Consider the following 22,289-nt stretch of genomic DNA (forward strand, 5'->3'; position numbering starts at 1 on the left):
TTTTATTAACCTTTTTGGGGGGGAATTATAAAAAAAACCTGAAATTCCGCCATTGTTCTATGCGTTTTTAAATTGACGCCATTCACTATGCGACGTAAATAACATGTTACCTTTATTCTATGGGTCGGTACGATTACGGCGATACCACATATGTGGAGGTTTTTTTTATGTTTTACGACTTTTGCACAATGAAAACACTTTTGAACTAAAATTATTTGTTTTTGCATCGTCGCTTTCCAAGAGCCGTAATTTTTTTATTTTTCCATCAATGTAGTGATTTTTTGGGCTTGTTTTCTGCGGGACAAGACGTAGTTTTGAATGGTACTGTTTTGGGGTACATGGGACTTATTGATTCATTTTTATTATGACTTTTTTGGGGGGCAATGGAAAAAAATTGCAATTTCGCCATAGTTTTTTGCGTTTTTTTTTTACGGTGTTCACTTTTCGGTTTAAATTACATATTAACTTTATTAATGGAGTCATTACGGTCGCGGCGATACCACATATGTGTACTTTTTTTTATTTTTTTACACTTTTACTAAATAAAACCACTTTTTATGGGAAAAAATGGTTTTATTTTTTACTGTACTTTTTATTAATAATCTTTATTTCACTTTGATGACTGATTTTATTAGTCCCACTAGGGGACTTTACTGTGCGATGTTCCGATCGCTGCTATAATGCTCTGGTATACTTCGTATACCAGAGCATTATTGCCTGTCAGTGTAAATCTGACAGGCAATCTGTTAGGACGTGCCTCCGGCGCGTCCTAACAGGCATATGTCCAGGGCAGACCTGGGGGCTTTTATCAGTCCCCCGGCTGCCATGACACCCCATCGGAGACCCGTGATTGCATTCGCGGGCCGCCGATGGGTGAGAGAGGGAGCGCACTCCCTCTGTAAACAAAGTTAAATGCCGCGGTCGCTATTGACGGCGGCATTTAACGGGTTAAACGGCCGCGATCGAAGTTTACTTCGATCGCGGGCGTTGGAGCAGGAGCTCAGCTCTCATCAGACAGCAGAGCCCCGGCTCCTGCCTGCACGGGAGACCCGTGCAGGACTTAGACTAGGCTGACGTGAAAAGGCGTCAGCCTAGCCTAAAGCCCAGTAGTGGATCACGTTAAAAGGCGTATTAGTGGTCACTAAGGGGTTAAAGAGGCTCTGTCACCACATTATAAGTGGCCTATCTTGTACATAATGTGATCGTCGCTGTAATGTAGATTACAGAAGTTTTTTATTTAGAAAAAACTATAATTTTTGATGGAGTTATGACCTATATTAGCTTTATGCTAATGAGTTTCTCAATGGACAACTGGGCGTGTTTTACTATATGACCAAGTGGGAGTTGTACAGAGGAGTGTATGACGCTGACCAATCAGTGTCATCCACTTCTCTCCATTCATTTACTCTGCAGATAGCGATATAGCTATATCGTTATATGCAGCCTCATACACAAACACTAACATTACTGCAGATCCACCAAACATAAAGGATTACAGTACTTTGTTCTACATTCATTCGCAATAAAAGTTAGGGTAAGTTCACACAGAGGTTTTTGTCAGGCAGAGGAAAAAAAATAAAAATCTGCCTCAATATTGTATCAGGATTTTTGAGGGAGCTTCTGAAGTGTCAGAATTTTTTTTTAAACATTTTTAGCTGTGCTTTTCAGCCTTTTTTTTTTTTTTTTTTTAATGAATCAAATGCAAAAATCAAACATTTCAAATGAGTGGCTCATTTCTTTCTAGCATCCATTGATTTCAATAGAGTTTCAGAGGCAAAACCCGCTCAAAGAAAGGGCATGCCGCTTTTTTTTTCTTTCTTTCTTTCACGAGCGGTCCAAAGCTGTACAGGAAAAAACAAACAAACAAAAACACCTCTGCCTCCCATTGAAATCAATAGGGGGGTGGGAAAGGATTTGGGGCATATCTTGGCACGGATTCCCCATCAAAATCAGCACCAAAAAAACTGTGTGAACTGGGGCTTATAGTAAACTAATATAACTGAATACTCCCAAGATGGACTCTGACTCTGGTGCAAGTATTTTCTGAGAACTGGTCTTCAACACCATTGGAAAATAGGTCACATTTTCTATGTCCCCTTTTGTTGACTCCCGTTGCAAATTGTTTTTACGATTATTTGAAATACAAAACGTTAATAAAAAAAATATTTTAAAAATCTTACGATCTAATTATTTAATAAAAATATACACACACGTTCCATAGTTAACCCAGTGCTCATTTTAATATAAAATAAACCAGCTTACATCTTCACAGTAAATATAGGCTATATACAAACGCATGTAGAAAGCTTCATTCTAAGCTGGCTACATACAGAACTATGGTTGCCTGAACCATTTTAAATTTTCAGTGCATTTCATAACGAAAACGCATACATTTTTACCTTTAGTAATAGGAATAAATACAATAGAACATGAATATTCTTTTAAACAGTTAAAAAAATATCTAAATCAGTCCTGAATTGGTTTGTGCTAAATAAAAAACCCAATAAACTAAAACATGAGAAAAGAGAAAATAAAAAAAAAAGGCAAAATATACCATATTTTCAGTCAAGAAAAAAAAATTAAAAAAAGTAAGTAGGGATTGAGCCTGCCACAGGCAGGGAATGAGAAGCAGCGCACAGCCCCACAATGTAGGGTTTAGCTGAGACGGTCATTATTTAGCCCTTCACGGTAACCTTGTTCTCTGCTGCAGCAAACATGGAATAGAACCGAGTATTCTCGTTGGACAGCAAGACAGATGGGGTGTCAAATTCCATCACCTACAACCAACAAAAACACACACATTAGTAATGAATCGAGAAAAAGCCCATTCAGCACGAACAATGGACAATTTAAAGTGTAGCTTCACTTTTTTTCTAGTATAATTGCAACATATGCTTTCGACATTGCGGTTTTCACTTATTGTAGAATTAAAGGATTTCTTTTCTCAGTCAGGTAAGCTTCTGATAATGGAAGATATTTAGGTATTAGCCGACTTTTGGAATTACTCCGTGCAGTTTAGTTTATTAACATGTTCAAATCCAAATAGTCTTATGGATACCAAATAATCGCATTGTATATTTATGTGCTGCATGCAAGGTGTATCAAGGTATTGAACCAATAAGGCCCACTGCCCATCCATAGCAAGACACCATTATGCCCCTCCAGTACTAAATAAAGCAGCAAGAGATTAAAGTTCAGAACTACGAAGACACGTAGGTCTGCATAGAAGATGCATATACAAAACAGTAGGATATAGTCTTTAACTGCAGGAACGATTGTTAGCAAGACGTCGTTTGCTCTGCCTCATTGGTCGGAAAAGTTGTGGTTTCATATTTACATTCTTTCTTGTTTGTGAGTGGTAAAGGTGTTTAGTAAGAAAAACACATGGGTCAATGCAAGGATATGAGACATCCCATGGTACACCAACTTCCATGGTAATAAATGGTAAGGAATTTATGGCTACTTTAACAGGCTACAAGAGAATTTTTTTTTTTTTTTACAACGTACTAAGTAAAGAAAAAAAGTAATAAAACAAAAAAAAATGCGTGAGAACAGTAAAAACCTGAACAATAAAGATCCCATATTTCGATTCTCCTCACTCACCTGTCCTTGTGCTAGCACCATAATACGGTCACACCCAAGTACAGTGTTGAGACGGTGAGCTATAGTTAACATTGTGCAGTCTGCAAATGCCTCCCTTATAGTTTCCTGGATCAAAACGTCAGTCTCTGTGTCCATGGCTGCAGTGGCTTCATCAAGAATTAGAATCTGAAACAGAGAATAATTTTTTTGGGTTACATGTCAAATTAGTATTTAAAGCTTTACAAAATACTACATCTTCTGGAAATACAATAAAAGGTGGCCCAAGTTACAGTACCTTTCAAAAATGTGAAGCCTAATATTTCCCCTATCAGTCCTAGGATAGCAGTCTTTTAGATTTCATATTTGCCCAGTACAGATTAAAACAACTTTAATACCAAACTTGCACACTCATGCAAAACTTTTCTCCAAATATACATAAAAGGAACAGCGCCGGGACTTCAATGCAGATGATAAACGGTTGCTTTATTCACCTCAAGTGAGCGACGTTTCGGTTCAACCCAGAACCTTTCTCAAGCTACCGGACCGTGCACAATGCCAGGTTTATATAGGAAGTACATACAAGAATTGGGAAATACCTAATAAAGCTATAATCAATGAATACAGATACATAATCGAAAAATGTCGACCCATCTAAAGAGTCAATAATATGTAGTGTATAAATGACAGTGAAACACCATATGACAATTGAATCATACAAGTATAAAGGAATAATGTTCCTCTCTGTATGGCTAAATAAGAATTGCCACAAAAACTCCATGTGTGCCTCAAGCCTAAAGCTTTTTTTACTTTTCATAAAAAAATTGACTTATGAAAGCCATGCAATGTCAAATGTTTGTACAAAGAGTATCTATACAACCTCCTTTATAAATAAAAGCCTTTCCCAAACACAGATCAGTTCTACAGTATTTTAAATGGGAAGTACACAAATTCTTACAGACGGTGCCTTAATCTGAATCCGCCCTTTAAAACTAAAGTTCTGATATACAGAGTTGCTGACTTACCTTACATCTACGTAATAAAGCTCGCGCTATGCACATTAACTGACGTTCTCCCACTGAGAAATTCTCTCCATTCTCCAAAACTTCAGTTTCAAGTTTGAGAGGTAGTTGTGAAACCTACAAAGAAGATACAGACATATTGTAGAAATGTAAAAGCTTGAAAGCTGCAAACGTGCAGCAGACGAACATTTTTATTCAATTGCTTAAAATGTACTTGGAGATATTAACTTACACATTCTTTCATGTGTGTCCTTTCCAGAGAATCCCAAATCTGATCTTCTGAGTACTGGTTAAAGGGATCCAAGTTGGAACTAAAAATGTAAAAGTATATGAATATCAGAATTTGCTTACACAAATGTGACAAGCTCCAGTTTGCAAAAAAAAACTTCTGTAGATAAATAAAAAACTTACATGTCCTAACATCATTGTTTCAGCATCATTTGGTAGACCTGTCTTTAAAATAAATCCACCAGTCGAAATTAAAAAGGGTATTCCGCTGAAAGAAAATTGATGGCCTATCCTCAGGATAGACCATCAATATCTGATCGGTGGGGGTCAAACTCTCTACACCCCCGCCTGTTTAAAGAGGCTGCTTCCCCTTCATTTCTTACACAGCTCCATACTGCACAATGCAGTCACATTCATAGAGGTGGTGCTCAGTATTAAAGCTTCTTCCCGCTGTAGTGACCCAAACAGCTACCGACAGTTGGACCCCTATCAGATATTTATGGTCTATCCTGAAAATGGGCTATAAATTTGATGTCACCGAAATGCCCCTTTAACTGGAGAAGAATGCGTATTAGCTTGGCAAGTGCAGCAGAAGGTCTAGGGGCTTACTGCACTCCACCAGTCTTCACTTAGTATAGGGCAGCCAAACAACCCCCATAGACCGCCTAGAAACATGTTCTTGCCAATTCCAACTTAATTCTTGTTCCTCTGAATGTCATGCTAGTATGGTACTCTCAATACTAAAAATTCTCTCACTAAAAAAAGTGTTAAGTAAACTCGAAAGTGGACTACTACTGAAAAATAAACAGTTTATAGGGAAAGGTGTGGGATCCAGACACTTTTTTTTAAAATGTGCTTACCGGACAGTGCCACTGAACAAGACAGGCTCCTGGGGTATAATAGAGAGCTTGCTGCGCAGATCTGCCAGCCCAATGTCACTAATATTTACACCATCTATTTTTATACAACCATTGGAAAGTTCCACAAGTCGAAAAAGTGCCATGCCGAGGGAGCTCTTTCCTATAGGAAGGGGATAAACATAGAAATTATTTAAAAAAACAAAACGGAACTGCTAGAATAATAAAGACAATAACGTAACTGCACAATGGCATTCTTCAATCGATCTATGTTTCTCTCACCTGAGCCAGTTCTTCCCACAATTCCAACCTTCTCTTTTGGCCTAATAGTAAATGACACTTTCTTCAGTACCAAGGGCAGGTTCTCTCGATATCGCATTCCTGCCGTTTCAAAAATGATCTCTCCCTCTTGTGGCCAGTCTGCTGGGGGAGCCTTGTTTTTAATTCTGGCAGGAGCTTCTAGGGCCAAAGTCTAAGTGGAAAACAAGGATCATTGAGGACAATGAGCATCTCAAAACAAATCTGTCATAATACATGAAGAAGCTGATCAACATAACGTATAACTAGAGCCCAGCAGAGGGACAACAACAAAAACATACAAAAGATTCTCATAGGAAGAAATAATGGATCCCTTGGCTGGCATCTACCGCAATATTTGCTTAAAATAAATACGTTTTGACTGGAGGTTGTTTTTTTTTTTTAAACAGGTAATCCATCCCTTTCCCTCTACCCACCCACCCTAGCAAACAAGGTACATGAATTATCTGTTCAAAGAGATGGGATTGGACCTTGTTATCCTACCTGACAATATCCCATGAATAAAGAGGCTATATAGGACTCAGGAAGCGGTTGCTAGCACAAGAAGAAAAGACATTAACCATTCTATGTACAGATGACAGTATGATTTATAATGGGTACGAAAGACTATCAGTAGTTAAATTCGGCAGAGAGAATCCCAATCCGTCTACCCAATCTGATCGGAAGGCCTCAAATTTTAGCTCCTCGTTTTATATAAATATTATTTTCCATGGATATTAACTAATCAATTTTATAAAATAAAAAAAATCCTGCTGCAAATGTGGGATTCCCGCAGCAAATGTTGCATGATTACATTTCTGGCCATTTACAGAATTCGCGCCACCGCCATAAAAGATCGAAGATCTTTGTCAATATGATAGCCATACTGGAGAATTGTGAAAAAGGTACAGAAATCTAGGAAGGGACTTTATTTTAAAACAAGTGAATTCTGCCAGTAACTGAGGGGGAGGGGTTTCCATTTATCAAAGTCCAACTTGAGACACTGTATCAGAGGAGTGATATTGTCAGGTATAAAACTACATACATCAGAGCTAATCACTATGCCTAGAAAGGTAATTTTGTCCATCCATTGCAGTGGTGAAGGAAGTGTTGCTGCAGCATCTATTGCCATTACTAAAGAATTGGACCAGTTGACACGTAGTCCAGAGAAGGATGTAAATAAATCAAACAGGTAGCGTCGCATGTATAGATGGACCTGGGTCATTTAGGAACGGTGGCGTATCATCCGCGTAGAGAGACGCTCCTCATGCTCATCCATCTCAAAACCCCTTAAATCAGGAGAAGCTCTTATAGCTAGTGCTAGTGGCTCAATGGCCAGTGCAAAAGGGGAAGGAGATAGAGGGCAACCTTGCCTAGTCCCTCAGGCCATCGTAAAGGAGGGGCAAATATGACAATTGGTTTTAATACTTGCTATAGGTTGTGAGTATAGTAACTGTATCCATTGGATAAATATGGGACCAAATCCAAACCTGCCTAGTACTGACCATTAATAGGACCACTCTACCGAATCAAATGCGTTCTCAAGAACCAAAGCAGCGACAATTCTGGTGCCACTTGACCCTACAGTAGACGATATGTTAGTAAAGAGCCTCCGAAGGTTAATATCAGTGGCCTTCCCCGGCATGAAACCAGATTGGTCTGGATGAATAATATGACAGATGATCTTCTGCATACGTGTCGCTAGAATTTTGGCTAATATCTTAATATCACAATTAAGAAGTGAAATAGGTCAGTATGAACTACAGTCCTTAGGATGTTTACGGGGGTTAGGAATCAGCACTATAAGAGCTCTCATAGATGGGGGGAGGGGAGTAACACCACTAAAGGATTGGAAAAGGCTAAGTAAGTGGGGGGCAAACAGGTCAATATGAAATTTATACCATTCCATTGGCAGACCGTCCAGATTGGGGGTTTTCCTGTTTGGAAAGGAGCAAATTGCCTCTACTACTTCCCCTATGGTGAGATCAGATTCTAAAAAACTAACACCCTCAATATCCATGGTGGGGAAAATAATGGTATCTAAATACGCCTTCAGTTCAGGGGGATTATTTGAAATCTTAGAAGAATATAAAATCAGAATAGAATTTAGCAAAGACGCCATTGATAGCCAAGGGGTCATTAACAGGCATCCCAGCAGATGAGGTAATTTCTAAAATAGGATTTGGTGTGGTGTCCTCTCTAGCAAAATAGGCCAGCAAAGGACCATTCTTATCCTCCTGCTCAAAAATACTGTTGGGAATATAAAGTTTTCTTCCTGGTGAGATCCGTTAGTAAAAGAGTATATTCTCGTTGCTTTGTTGTGAAGGTAGTAAAGGTCGAGGAGTCCCTAGTCTTAAGATACTCTACCTCCACCAGCTCCCAAGTCTGTACGCTGCCTAGTTCGTTCCTTCCTATGCGAGGAGATTGCCCGTATGACCACCCCCCTCATATATGCTTTGAAGTCATCCCATACCAAATTACTATCAGTCGAGCCTAGATTAGTGTTCCAAAAACCTGTTTCTTTTTCTAAGGAAGTCGCGACCTCTGTGCAGGAGAGCCATAGGGGACTCAAATCGCCATATTCTCAGTTTAGCAACTTCAGGGAACCCCAGAGTGACCTTGAGGGGAGAGTGATCCGATATTTCCTGAGGGAGATATTGTGCATCTACCAAATATATCAGAGAGGCAGCGTTTCCAAAAGCCAGGTTAATTCGGGAAGAGGACCTATGGGCGGGTGAGTGGCATGAATAAGTTGAGGAATAAGGACAAAGAGTCTGCCAGATTTCCCGCAGGTGATAAGTGGCAGCCCAATTAGCCAAAAGGGGACTACTTCCTGGGACTCCGCCCAATCTATCCAATTGAGAGCACAACAATAGATTAAAATCCCCAAGGAACAAAAGAGGAGCAGGGCCAAATTCAGCTACCAGCAACATTATATCAGAAAGTAAATGGACAGTGGCCAGAGGGGGATTATAGACATTAACAAGAATAAAAGGATGTAAAATGGACCGGACATAGCATCACAATAAATCCAACTCTAGGATTACGTTTTAAAAGATGTAACCTCACATTGAAAAGACTTGTGGACCAACAATGAGACCCCACAGGAATAAGAAGCATGATAGCCATACCTGACCCATGGTCACACCAGATCGTAATTTGGAACCGAGCAAAAATCAGTCTCTTGTAAAAGTATGATATGCGGGTTGTCATTAAGTCCTCTCACATCCCAGGAGATAATTCTAAGATGGCGTAACGTCTCCATGAATGATACTAAATACAATACAGACCCGCAGGACAACAATAGACCGGGGCAGTACAGATAAGCCACACCCCCATTGGGAATTAGGAACTTCAGTGCTCCCAGGGATCAGATCACCAGTCCACACAAGTTCACCAGAACACAGTCTTCTTCAGGATCTCACTTAGTCCTGGCCTCCCCTGTAACAAGGCACCAGGGCAGAGATTGTGGGCCTTTTCCAAAGGCCTCCACTGCAGCGTGTCACACTGCTCCCGTTCCAGTCTGGCCAGAAGTAGCCATCTCCAGCTGCAAATTTAGGCCGGGAAACCGGCCGCCGAATTAGATCCAAAACTCTCCTTAGAGAGATTAGAGTCAAAAAAAGTCTGAAAACGTTCCCCCTGAACGTTGCGGAGTAGCCGGGGATGCCTAAGAGCAGCCCCGGAAGAAGGATGGAGGAGGATAATAGGCCTCTCCAAAAGAGATCCCCAGCAATGCGGCCTCTTCCAGAGTCCAGGCCACCCCCCCCCCCAACCCATGGTATATTTCAAATAGGAGTACAACCTTCCACCATACTGTATAAATCATATGCAATATAGAAAATAGTTTTGAGTTCGTTTTAAATTTATGAGCCGCTAAAACTTCAAATAAACGCTCGGGATAAAGAAAAAAATGTTAAATCATAGCCTTATTAGGGTCAATTTCAGGCATCCCCCATCCCATGAGGTGTTCAGCCACTATACTTGCTCCTCTGCAGAGTCTCCAATTTAATCTGAGCAATCCCCCCTACGCCAGATTAGGTCACTAAATATGCCATTGATTTAGTAAAAAAAATAATTTAAAAAACCTTGCAGTATCCAAACAGGGAAGTTATGTACAATATAGAATAGTTTGAACATCCATATAATTTTAAAAGAGGTTGGTTTTGACCTACCACATATGAAGGCAATTTACTTTAAGTATTCACTTTCACCTTAACTGGTTGAAGACCACGCACTGTATGTATACGGCACGGGTTTAAGCTTGATACTGGAGCGATTGGGCAGCTGAATGTCTGACTGCCAAGGACCCCGGAGAGAAGACAGAAGTGGTTTTCATCATTTCTATCTTCTCTGTAGTCATGTAGACATTGCTCAACAAGTGGGGTGATTAGAATAGATGTCTCAAACGGTCCAGGTGGTCATGTCACATGATCGCCAGGATGACGGTAGTAGGAGGCTGCTGCTGGGTCTAACTAGACCCAGAACAGCCCTAACAGTGACAATAGTCACTATAACAGGGTTGATTTCCCCTGTAACTAGGGCGTGCGTCCACCGTGTCCCACACCAGAGTTCGCCAATCTACCATTAATAGCAAAATATGATATGTTAACTATATCTAGATAGTTTATCGGAAAAGCCAAAAGGCATGCAGCGTCCACATTATTCTGAGGAAAATTAAACGGGTTCTATGAGACTTTTAGATTGATGGCCTATTCTAAGGATGGCTTATCCCTTCAATCACCTGATCGGTGGGGGTGCTGGGAGTCAGACCCAAACCGACCTTATATTAATGACCTATCCTAGGGAAAGGCCGTTAATATAAAATTCCCGGAGAACCCTTTAACTTTTAATATCAAGGGGGAGCGGTCGGAGAGTGTTCTAGTAAGGTATTCAATGTGACTTTGGGATATAAAAGGTCATTTATGAGTTATAGGAGTGTGAAACGAGGATCCCATCCACAACCTATTCAAGGTGCACATATTGTCTTTAGTAAGATGCATTACCTGTAGAATTATTACTGCAGAGATAAAATAGTTAAATATAGTGTACCGTTTAATGGGATCCCTATGCCTCTGACATCCCATGAGATACATGTTCATTTATCAGCCATTGGTACACGGTTTAAAAAATGGATAGATCAGAACGGAGATCCTTGTCCAGTAGAAACCCCTCCCCCATCCATCAATCTCACAAAAGTTATACACATTTGTGCAGGTATCGTACATATAACGCAGGGCAATATTGGTGTACCTAAAACATTCCCCAGAACAAACACAAAGCAAGATCAACCGTCCCATGGGCCAAAAATACAAGTGGCAACCCCACGTGAAGGAATGGCAACCTGTGAGAAGTTGGTCGTAGAAACTTCTGTTCATTATGATAATGCCAAATGAGAGCTTACTACGGGTTCTCAAAGAAGTGAGTGGTTCCCAGTGCCGCCATCCGCAGTTTAGCTGGATATAGTATGGCATACTGTATAGGGTCTGTAAATTTCAGAGTTGCCGGTTAACATCCACAAAATTAACCCCGTTTCCTTTGGATCTCAGCAGAGAAGTCGGGAAAGCAGACAATTGACTTGCCATTGATATCTTCAATTTCACATGCCTTTTAAAAATGATGTCACGGTTCCTATAGTGTAGCAGCTTGACCAGGACCAGGCACAGATGGACCCTGGAAGACAATGGGCGGGTTGGGATCCTATGTGCCTGTTCTATTGCATACAATGGTGTAAGAATCTCCTTGCCAAAACGGATTGAAGCCAGGTTTCAAAGTAATCAGTAAGGTTAGATCCTTACTTTTTTCAGGAACTCCCACCAAGGGCATATTGTTACGCCTCAGCCCATTTTCAAAATTGTCAACTTTGCCGACTAATGTGATTATAGACATCTCTTATTACAGGGGTGATCCGGTTCTCTAGATCACTAATCCAGCCCTCTTAGCCGCAACTGTGCACTCAGACACTTTTTGTATTCCATGTCATAAAAAGGCAATATCATCTTTAACCCCTTAATGACCGCCAATATGCCTTTTCACATCAGTCATTTAGGGGCCTTATGCTAGGCCGCCACCTTTTCACAGCGGCTTAATCAAAGTCCTACACGAGTGCCCGTGCAGGCTGGAGCCGATGCTCGGCTGTCCGTTAACAGCTAGGCTCCTGCTCCAACAGTAGCAATCAAAGTTTCCTTCCATCGCATCCATTTAACCCCTCATTAGCGACTGCTGCATCTTAGTAGTTTACTGAGGAAGGAAGCTCCCTCTGTCACCCATCGGTGGCCCGCAAATGCGATCGCGGGCCGTGGATGTTTTGCCATGGCAGCGAGGCCTAACAACAAAAAACAAAGCCCTCATATGGCAACATCGATGGAAAGTTATGGCACTTGTAAGTAGGGATGCACGATGCATCGAAACTTCGATACGGTTTCGATACCGTGCATCCACAAACGCGTTATTTCATGTGTTTCGATACTAAGCTGTGCAGCCGCGCAGCTAAGTATAGTAACACATGAATGTATAGTAACACATGAATGTATGAGAGCGGGGCTTCGGCTGTGTAATACAGCCATTGCCCCACTCCTGAGTCCTGACAAGTGCGCGCTGTCAGGATGATGCGATGCGGCCGGCGCTGCACAAATGATTGCCGGCAATGAAGACAGAACATGGCTGGTGGACTACAAAACACGTCCACGTTCTGTCCTCAGTGCCTGAACAGCCTCTCATTAGTGCAGCGCCGACCGCATCACCTCATGCTGACCGCGCACGCACTTCATGTCAGGAGCGGGGAAATGTCTGTATTACAGAGCCGCAGCCCCGCTCTAGAACTGCGGAGATCAGAGAAACCTCTCATCTCTGCCGTTATTCCCCTAAATGCTGTGATCAAAGCTGACTGCAGCATTCAAGAGGAAAGTGAGAACGGAGGTTGCCCCTTGGATCGCGTCACAGGGATTCCTGTTACGCGATTGAGGGACATACCATATATGGGCAGACAGCCCAGGGTCCATTGAAGGACCCCAGGACTGTCTTACCATATTTCCTGTTAGGACATGCAAAAGTATGCCCTAACAACTGCCTGTGTACTATCAGTACACAGGCTAATGTACTGGCATATAGACATATGCCAGTTCATTAAAGTTTAAACATTAAGTAAAAACAAAGTAATATTAAATTTAAAAAAAACACACTTTTTTTTACAATAAACATTAAAATAAGTCTCTACATAAAACACACATTCTGTATTGGCGCGGCCGTAATAACCTTCACAACAATTTTTTTGCATCATTTCTGATGTGTACGCTGTAAAAAAGAAAATAAAAACAGCTTTCTTTCACTTATTGTGAGGCACGAGGTGTGATGAATTTAACCTCCATGTGCCTCACATTAATAGTAATTAACCCCCATCATGTACCTTACACATTTACCTATTATGACTGAGAAACATGATGGGGTTAATTACTATTAATGTAAGGCACATTCAAAATTCATCACACCTCGCGCCGCACATCACAAAATGGAAGAACTTCTTTTTTATTTTTTTTAAATTATTATTACTGCTGGCAAAGTATCATTTTGGTATCGAAATCGCAATACTACACAAAGTATCGGTATCGAAGTAAAAATTCTGGTATCGGGACATCCCTACTTGTAAGGCGGCGATGCAAAACAAAATTATTTTAGTTCAAAAGTGTTTTTGTTCTGCAAAAGTAGTAAAACATAAAAAAACCATACATATTTGGCATCATCGTATACGACCCATAGAATAAAGGTAGAATATTTAGGCCGCATGGTGAACGGCGTAAATTAAAAATGGATAGAACAATGGCTAAATTGCAGGTTTTTTTTAATCCTCCCACCCCCCGAAAATAAAGTTTATCAAAAAATTATATATACCCCCAAAACGGTGCCATTGAAAAATACAAGTCATCATACAGCCACATCAATGGGAAAATTGAAAAAAAAAAAAAAAAAAAGTTAATAGTAGTTTGAATGTGGAGATGGAAAACGAAAAAAATTACTTGGTCATTAAAGGGGTTTTCCGATCAGAAAAATTTATGACATATGCACAGGATAGGTCATAAATGTGAGATGGACAGCAAGCTACCTTGTTTTCGCAATTCACTGTCAAAAAAAAAAATCACACTTTTCAGCCACAACACAGAGTGGTAAAATGGGGTTTAGGGGGCCCCGTTCTAGAGATAGGTGCGGGTCGCAGAGGTGGGACCTGCATCTATCTGACATTTATGACATATCATGTGGATGAGTCATAAATGTCTCTAATAAAACCCCTTTAAGGCCCAGAATGCATGCAGGGGTTAAGAGTCCTGACTTATTTAGTCAGAGAAGTAATAGCAGTGTTGCAAAATGTGACTGCCAAAAATATATGTTTTAATGTGGGTTTAGACTGACCTTGTAATGCATCATTACTGGTGACTACACTGGAGGTGAGCATGGCTCCTGAGAAGGTCTGGTTTAGAGCGGAGCCATTTTTCCGCAGGGCTCCCAGGTCTAAAGCATCACACTTCTCATCCTGCTTGAGACCAGGCTTGTCCAACGTGATCTGGAAAAGCACGCTGCGAGAAGACTTCTCACCAAGCACATTTGTCATAAGCTGCCTCGCGCTGATTGGGCAGCGTCAGAGGCTGTGAAGATGGCTTTAACCGAGGAGATTCACTATAGTTTACGTCCCGTTGGCTAATTACTGTGAATTACCACATCAGGGGCCAAAACAACGGAGGACAATTACTCAAAAGCGGGGGAGAAAAAAAAAAACACACTGCGATGGAAAAACAGGGAGGGAGCGGTATAACGGTAATACATGTAAATTGGATGTTAGGACCTGATAACATGTCCTCTTTAAACACAAACGCTTACCTTGATGTAATGACTGATACGCTCTACTGATGTGAAACGAGCTTCTGTTTCTGATGCAAGTCTAACTGTAAACTGGAACAATCCAGTCAACTGGAATTTAAAACATAAAAAAAAACAGTCATGCGCAAACCTGATCCATCGCTACCCATCTACTTATAGTCACACAGAAAGTGAAAACGCATGTTATAATATACGCCAACCGCACAGCTTAATGACTAATCCTGCCCATTTTAAACATGACTAGATATGATTAAGGTACAGTATGCCGCACTGTACCTCACTCGTATGGCAGTAATTGGATATATTTCTTTACAATTATGAAAGCAAAGAACGATGGTGACTCACTGGTCAGTAAAAAGAGTGAAATCTGCCACGGTAAAAGTCATAAAACTGAACAACCTCTAGAAGGAAAAACCCTTTGTACAAGCAGGGACTAGTCCATAGATATAAAACAGACCATTAAAAATAAAAAAAACAAAAAAAACAAACAAAAACTAGACCATTAAAAGACAAGAGAATAAAATGTTCTGGAACATCACAATGAAAATCCAATTTAAAACTACTAACAAAGTTGCAAGAACGTTTCTGACCTATTACAGAACGTAAAGCAAAATTAATAATTACCTGTACTGCATATGACATAGCAAGACCAGCATATGCTGGAGAGATGTCCCCATGCATCATGACAATCATAAGGCCTGTAGTAGTAATGAGGGATATACTGATTATGTCCAGACGTATGGCCAACCAGCGCATGGCACAGCTAAACAGATAGAAGGGGGCTTGGTTACTGTCCAACAACTCCTGATACCTGAAAGGCAAATAAGAAAAAATAAGAGAACCAGAGGTTGGATAAAGCAAGAAATTACTATATTCAAACCATCAACAGATCCACAACTTAACAGACTACAATAAATGAAAACGCCAAGACAACCGACCTGTGCAGAAACTCGTGACCTTTACTGTATGCATGAATTGTGGAAAGTCCTTGAATACTAGATGTTATGTGCGACAAGAAAGGACTTTGTGTAATGTTATCCAGTCTCTTCAACTCCCGGATGAACACCCTGTGGAAGATTTATTGTACAATACTTTAATTAAAAGACAAATAAAAGATGCGTAGCTGCATAATTCCTGAAAACATCATATGGTATGAGGACATGTCATAAGTTCTCCCTCCCTTCCTTTATGCTGTGATCAGCTTTGATCGCGGAATACAAGGGGTTAAGAGGTTTCTTATCTTCGTTGTTAGAGTGGGACAGAAGCTGTGCATTATAACCATTGTTCCGCCTCTGATCCCATGGGATCAATAGCAATGACCGAGCGATCAGTGCCCCATAATAGTATGGCGTAGGGCCTCCTAAGACGCCTGCCTGTGCCATACTACTATGTCATACAGTTGTGTACCTTGATGACAACTGAGGAGAAACAATAAAAAATACTGCTCAAGATTTAAGCCAATTGGAGCTGATAAACACGACATTTTGCATCATTAACCCCTTAACCCAAAATGACGTACACAGCGGGTGTCCGTTAAATATTACAATTGACACCTCGCTCTGAGGCTCCATGCACATGATCGAAAAATTGCCCGTAATTACGGTCCCATTCGTTTTTATGGCCGGGAGGGTGTCCGTGCCGTAGAAACCTGCCGAAAAAATAGGTCACGTCCTATTTTTTTATTTTACGGACCGTACTCCCATACTTTATAACGAGAGCATGGCCCGTAAAAATGTCCGGCTGTCCGCGACCGTCCGTGCCCATAATTACGGGCACGGTCGTGTGCATAAAGCCGAACTCTGATCCTAGCCGTTTAACCACTTAGATGTCGCAGCCAATAGTGACCACAGCATCAAAGCCACTAGACAAAGAGGGGGATGACTCCCTCTGTCATCCAATCACGCTTCCCGCAACCTAATGAAGGCCACTAGGTCTTCCATTTTAGTCCTCCTATTAAGACCAGGGCTTAATAGAAGATCGCAAAATGCACAGTTAACTGCAAAAGTATTGCAGTGCATTGTGTAAGCGATCAAATGATTGCATGTTTAAGTCCCCTAGTAAGACAAAAATAAAAGGGGAAAAAGACATTTAAAAGGCAATCGGTCAGTAGATTTGAGGCCTCAAAACTGCCGACAGTGATATATTAGGGGAGGGCAACCATGTAACCATACCTTTTTATATATTTTATGGTTACCCTGCCTTGCAAAAAAATGAATAAAAAGCGATCAAAAAAAAAAAAAAAAAAAAAGTCACATGTACCCCGAAATGGTATTACTAAAAACTACAGCTCATCCCGCAAAAAAAACACGCCCTGACACAGATCTGTCAACAGAAAACGAAAAAAGTTGTGTCGCCATATTCTGGGAACCATATCAAAAACTTTGTTTTAACAATTGTTTTTTATTTTGTAAAAGTAGTAAAGAAAAGAAACAAAAACTATCAATTTGTTATTGCCGTAATCGTATTGACGAGCAGAACAAAGTAAACATGTTAATTTTACCGCACGAAGCACGCTGTAATAACAAAACCCAAACAACTATGGCGGCATTGCTATTTTTTTCCATTTCACCCCACAAAATAAATTTACATTATATGGTACATTAAAGGGCGCCATTAAAAAAATAAAACCCGTCCCACAAAAAACAAGCCCTCATACGGCTGTTGACAAAAAAAAACAAAAAAAACAAACGAACAACTATGGCTCTTGGAAAATAAGGGATTTTCTACATAAACAGCTCCACTTCTTTCCCCGGCTGTGTCTCATATCGCAACCCATCTTTATTTAACCCCTTCACGACATATATATACGGCGCTGTTGGGAAGGGGATCTCGCAAACCGCAGTACAGTTACGCGACGCAGTGATTGTGCGGGCTCATAATGGCCTCCGTGTCTGCCTTGTACGGAAGCCTATGAGAACCCACCGGAGGAATAACGGACAGCTCTAATACACTTCACTACGTACGTAGTGAGGTGTATTACAATAGTGATCAGGGCTTCAGGCCTTCAAGTCCCCTAGTGGGACAAAAATAAAAAAAGTTAATAAAAATTTAAGTTTCAAGTTAAAAAAAACAAAAACGCCTTTTTCCTCATAATAAGTCTTTTATTATTGGAAAAAAACAAAACGTATAACCCCCCCCCCCCAAAAAAGCTATACATAATTGGTATCGCCGTGTCCGTAAGAACCCAAACTATAAAACTATTACGTCATTTTCCCGCAGGGCAAACATTGTAAAACAAAATATGAAAAAGAAATACCAGGTCTCCAAAAAAATGGAATAGAAAGTCTTCAAAAAGTCACATTTACCCCAAAATAGTACCAATAAAAACGATAATGTCCTGCAAAAAAAAAAATCCCTGACACCGCTTTGTCCACACAAAAATATAAAAAATTATGGGTCTTCGAATATGGCGATACAGAAAATAAATTATTCTTATTATTTTTAATTGATTGTATTGTGCAAAAGCTGCAATACAAAAAAAAACAAACGATATAAACTTGGTATCGCTGTAATCGTATCGATCTGCAGAATAATGTTAACATGTAATTTATGGAGCACCGTGAATGCCCAAAAAAAAACAAAAAACAATTCCAGAATTGCTTGTTTTTGGTCATTTCCTCTTCCAAAAAAGTCGGATGTATCCACAGCTGGTCTTACGAAAAACAAGACCCCACACAAGACTCCATCACGCGAAGAATAAAAAAAGTTATGGTACTAGAATTACGGAGATGAAAAAACATGCTGATGTGCAGGCCGGAGGGGAACATTACTTCAGTTTCAGGGCCCTAGTATTTAGGAACTAGGAAGGGACGTAGCATATTTGCTGGAAGCGAGGGCACCCATGTTATACCAGTGAAACACTTTCCGAGCAAAATGACCTAAACTACAAAAGGAGGAAAAGTCGCCAAAATTTGCAGAGTTTACAAAAGGGGGATAAGAAAGAAAACCTTTTATGAGTGTGACACTGGACTGCGCATAACAAATAGCTTCAGTGTACCACACATCTATGGATAATTGTATTATTTACCGCATTATTATACCCTCTTATTGTGCCCTGATGTACTCCGCACAGATTACATATGCCCCCACAATAAACAAATACCAGTAATACTCAAAACTACTACCAAACAAAATCCACGCTCCAAATGTCGCTCCTTCCCTTCTAAGCCCAACAGTGTGCCCAAACAGCAGTTAACGTCCATATATATGGCATCGCCATACCCGGGAGAACGCGCTTAACAATTTATGGGGTAAGATTCTCCAGTGGCACAAGCTCGGCACAACATATTGAACAATGAAGAGGCATATCAGTTGAAAAATTTCAATTTTCACTTTGCATCATCCATTGCGTATTAATTTCTGAAAAACACCTGTGGTGTCTAAATGCTTTGCAAATGCGACATGGCGTCCGCAAACCATTTCTGCAAAATCTACGCTCTAAAAGTCAAATACCACTCCTTTTCTTCTGAACCCTTCCATATGTGTAAACAACAGCTTGTAACCACATATGGGGTAGGGTATTGGCGTACTCGGGAGACATTGCTTTACAAATGTTTGGGTGCTTTATCTTCTTTATTCTTTGTGAAAATGAAAAATGTTTATCTAAAAGTACATCTTATTGTAAAAAAATTAAATTCTTCATGTTCACGGCTTAATTCTAATTAATTCAGCATAAAACCTTTGGTCGTTAAATTCCTCACTGTACCCACCCTCCCTAGATGATTCCTCAAGGGGTATAGTGACTCCATTTGGAAAACTTTGGTGTTTGTTTCCACTGTACTAGTACTACAGGGGCTCAGCAAAAGTGAAACGGCTCCCAGAAACTATTCCACATATGGGGTATTTCCGTACTTGGGAGAAAGTGCTTTACAAATGTTGGGGTGCTTTTTCTCCTTTAGTTCTTGTGGAAATTAAAAAAAAATAAATATATATATATATATATATATATATATATATATATATATAAAAAAAAAAAAAAAAAAAAAAAAAAAAGGTAGTTAAACCTGAATTTAATTTAAAAAAAAACACGTAGATTTCAATTTTCACAGCCTACTTTCAATAATTTCTGCAAAAAAAACCCAAACTGTGGGATCAAAATGCTCACTATACCCCTAGATAATTTCCTTGAGGGGTGGAGTTTCCCAAATGGGGTCACTTGTGGGGGGTTTCCAATATTTTGGCCCCTTTAGGGGCTTTGAAAATGCGACATGGCCTCCACAAACCATTCAAGCAAAATTTGAGCTCCAAAAGCCAAATGGCGCTCCTTCGATTCTGAGCACTGCTGTTTGTCCAAACAGCAGTTTATGACCACATATGAAGTATTGCTGTACCCGGGAGAAATGGTTTTACAAATGTAGCAGTGCTTTTTCTCCTTTGGTCCTTGTGGAAATTTAAAAAATTCTAACATTTTTTAAATTTTTAATTTTCACAGCCCAATTCTAATAAAATCTATGAAACACCTGTGGGGTCAAAATGCTCACTACACAGCTAGATAAATTCCTTGTGGGGCGTAGTTTCCAAAATTGGGTATTTTTGGGGTGTTTCCTTTGTTTTGGTACCACAAGACCTCTTCAAACCTCACATGGTGCCTAAAATATAATCCATATAAAAAGAAGGCCCCAAAATCCGATGGGTGCGCTTTTGCTTCTGAGGCCTGTGCTTCAGTCCATTACCCCATTAGGGCCACATGTGGGATAATTCTAAAAACTGCAGAATCTGGGTAATACATTTTTAGTTGTATTTCTCTGGTAAAACCTTTTGTGTTACAGAAAAAGAATAGATTAATAATGAATTTCTGCAAAAATTGTATAATGAAATTTGTAAATTTCACCATCACTTTGCTTTAATTCTTCTGAAATGCCTAAAGGGTTAAGAAACTTTCTAAATCCTGTTTTAAATACTTTGAGGGGTGCCGTTTTTTTAAAATGGGGTAATTTATGGGGATTTATAAAGTATGGGCCCCTCAAAGCCACTTCAAAACTGAACTGGTCCCGAACAAAATAGCCTTTTGAAATTTTCTTGAAAATGTGAGCAATTGCTACTAAAGTTCTAAGCCTTGTAACGTCCTAAAAAATAAAAGGATGTTCAAAAAACGATGCCAATCTAAAGTAGACATATGGGAAATGTTAACTAGTAACTATTTTGTGTGGTATTACTATATGTTTTACAAGCAGATGCATTTTAGGCCCCATGCACACGACCGTGTTCGGTCCATGATATACGATCCGCATGTCCCAGACTGAACACAGTGCAGGGAGCCGGGCTCCTAGCATCATACTTCTGTATGACGCTAGGTGTCACTGCCTGTCCACGCAACTATTGTCCCATACTGAAAACATGATTACAGTACGTGACAGTTGTCCCGCAGCGAGGCAGTGACATCTAGCGTCATAGATAAGTATGATGCTAGGAGCCCGGCTCCCTGCACTGTGTTCGGTCTGGGACATGCGGATCGTATATCATGGACCGAACACAGTCGTGTGCATGGGGCCTAAATGTATAAACATTTTTGCAATTTTTCGCTACATTATGGTGTTTTTCACAATTAAATATTGAATGTAATGACCAAATTTTACCACGAACATAAAGTCCAATGTGTCAAGAGAAAACAATCTCACAATCACTTGGATAAGCATTCCAAAGCTATTACCAGATAAAGTGACACGTCAGATTTAAAAAAAAATTGCCTCTGTCAGGAAGGCCAAAACTGGCTGAAGCGGGAAGGGCTTAAATAAATAGTTATGAGCTGCAAAACCAGACACAGCCCATGGACAGATTTGGCACGGTCTCTTTTCTAACCCTGGAAAACCCATCTAAACATATCAACTTAAAACAGAAAATGCACCCTATATAATATAAGTTTGTAAAAGACTCAAATGTCTGAAGCACAGCACTTGCCTTGAAACCACGTGCAAAATAGTGAACAAGACAACAAGTGGTCCAACAGCTACCAGAAACCATGGGAAGACACCGGCTATGACTCCCAGACAAAAGAAAACTAGTATGACATTTTGAACAAACATTTCAGCTTGAAAGGGAAGGCGGACATCAACTGAAAAAGAAAGACATTAGAATTATGCTTACGGGTAACATTTTACATAGATGGGGGTCAGATAAGTGAAAAACAGAATTACTCACCGTAAAATACATTTCTCATCCAGTTCATTGGGGGGACACAAAAGACAGTGGGCATAGGCTGCTGCCACTAGGTGACACTAAGCAAAAAAAAGGGTAAGCTCCTACAAGGGCTATACTCTTCATGCAGACACTGAGCTAATCTGTTTGTACAAAAGCAGTAGTAGCGACTAGGAGAAGCCAACAGAAATTCTTAAGGGTCAGAACCGAGAACCAGTAGATTCCTAAACACCAGGAAAAAATAACTTGGTGGGAGCTGTGTCCCCAAATGAACTCCACAGGAAAATTATCAAGAGTACTCTCAAAA

General features: G+C 40.1%; 1 protein-coding gene across 3 annotated transcripts in view; it reads right to left on the reverse strand.

Annotated features, from left to right (window-relative positions):
• Window positions 1-2,213: 2,213 nt before the first annotated feature.
• The window catches only part of ABCC5 (ATP binding cassette subfamily C member 5), a 106,221-nt gene continuing 86,145 nt past the window's right edge, over window positions 2,214-22,289 (reverse strand). For 2 of the 3 annotated variants that reach the window (XM_075861871.1, XM_075861872.1), the window contains exons 21-30: window positions 21,746-21,899; window positions 15,787-15,915; window positions 15,473-15,659; window positions 14,849-14,938; window positions 5,969-6,158; window positions 5,690-5,849; window positions 4,834-4,912; window positions 4,605-4,718; window positions 3,604-3,768; window positions 2,214-2,777 (exon numbers count right to left, since the gene is read on the reverse strand). In XM_075861871.1, coding sequence (XP_075717986.1) covers window positions 2,676-2,777; window positions 3,604-3,768; window positions 4,605-4,718; window positions 4,834-4,912; window positions 5,690-5,849; window positions 5,969-6,158; window positions 14,849-14,938; window positions 15,473-15,659; window positions 15,787-15,915; window positions 21,746-21,899 — 1,370 coding nt within the window. In that variant the 3' untranslated portion in view covers window positions 2,214-2,675. Of the gene's footprint in view, window positions 2,778-3,603; window positions 3,769-4,604; window positions 4,719-4,833; window positions 4,913-5,689; window positions 5,850-5,968; window positions 6,159-14,848; window positions 14,939-15,472; window positions 15,660-15,786; window positions 15,916-21,745; window positions 21,900-22,289 lie in introns of those variants that run through there. The other variant, XM_075861873.1, reaches the window with a different exon arrangement.

The sequence above is a fragment of the Rhinoderma darwinii genome, chromosome 4 (assembly GCF_050947455.1).
Source record: "Rhinoderma darwinii isolate aRhiDar2 chromosome 4, aRhiDar2.hap1, whole genome shotgun sequence".
In the NCBI taxonomy this organism is placed as follows: domain Eukaryota; kingdom Metazoa; phylum Chordata; class Amphibia; order Anura; family Rhinodermatidae; genus Rhinoderma; species Rhinoderma darwinii.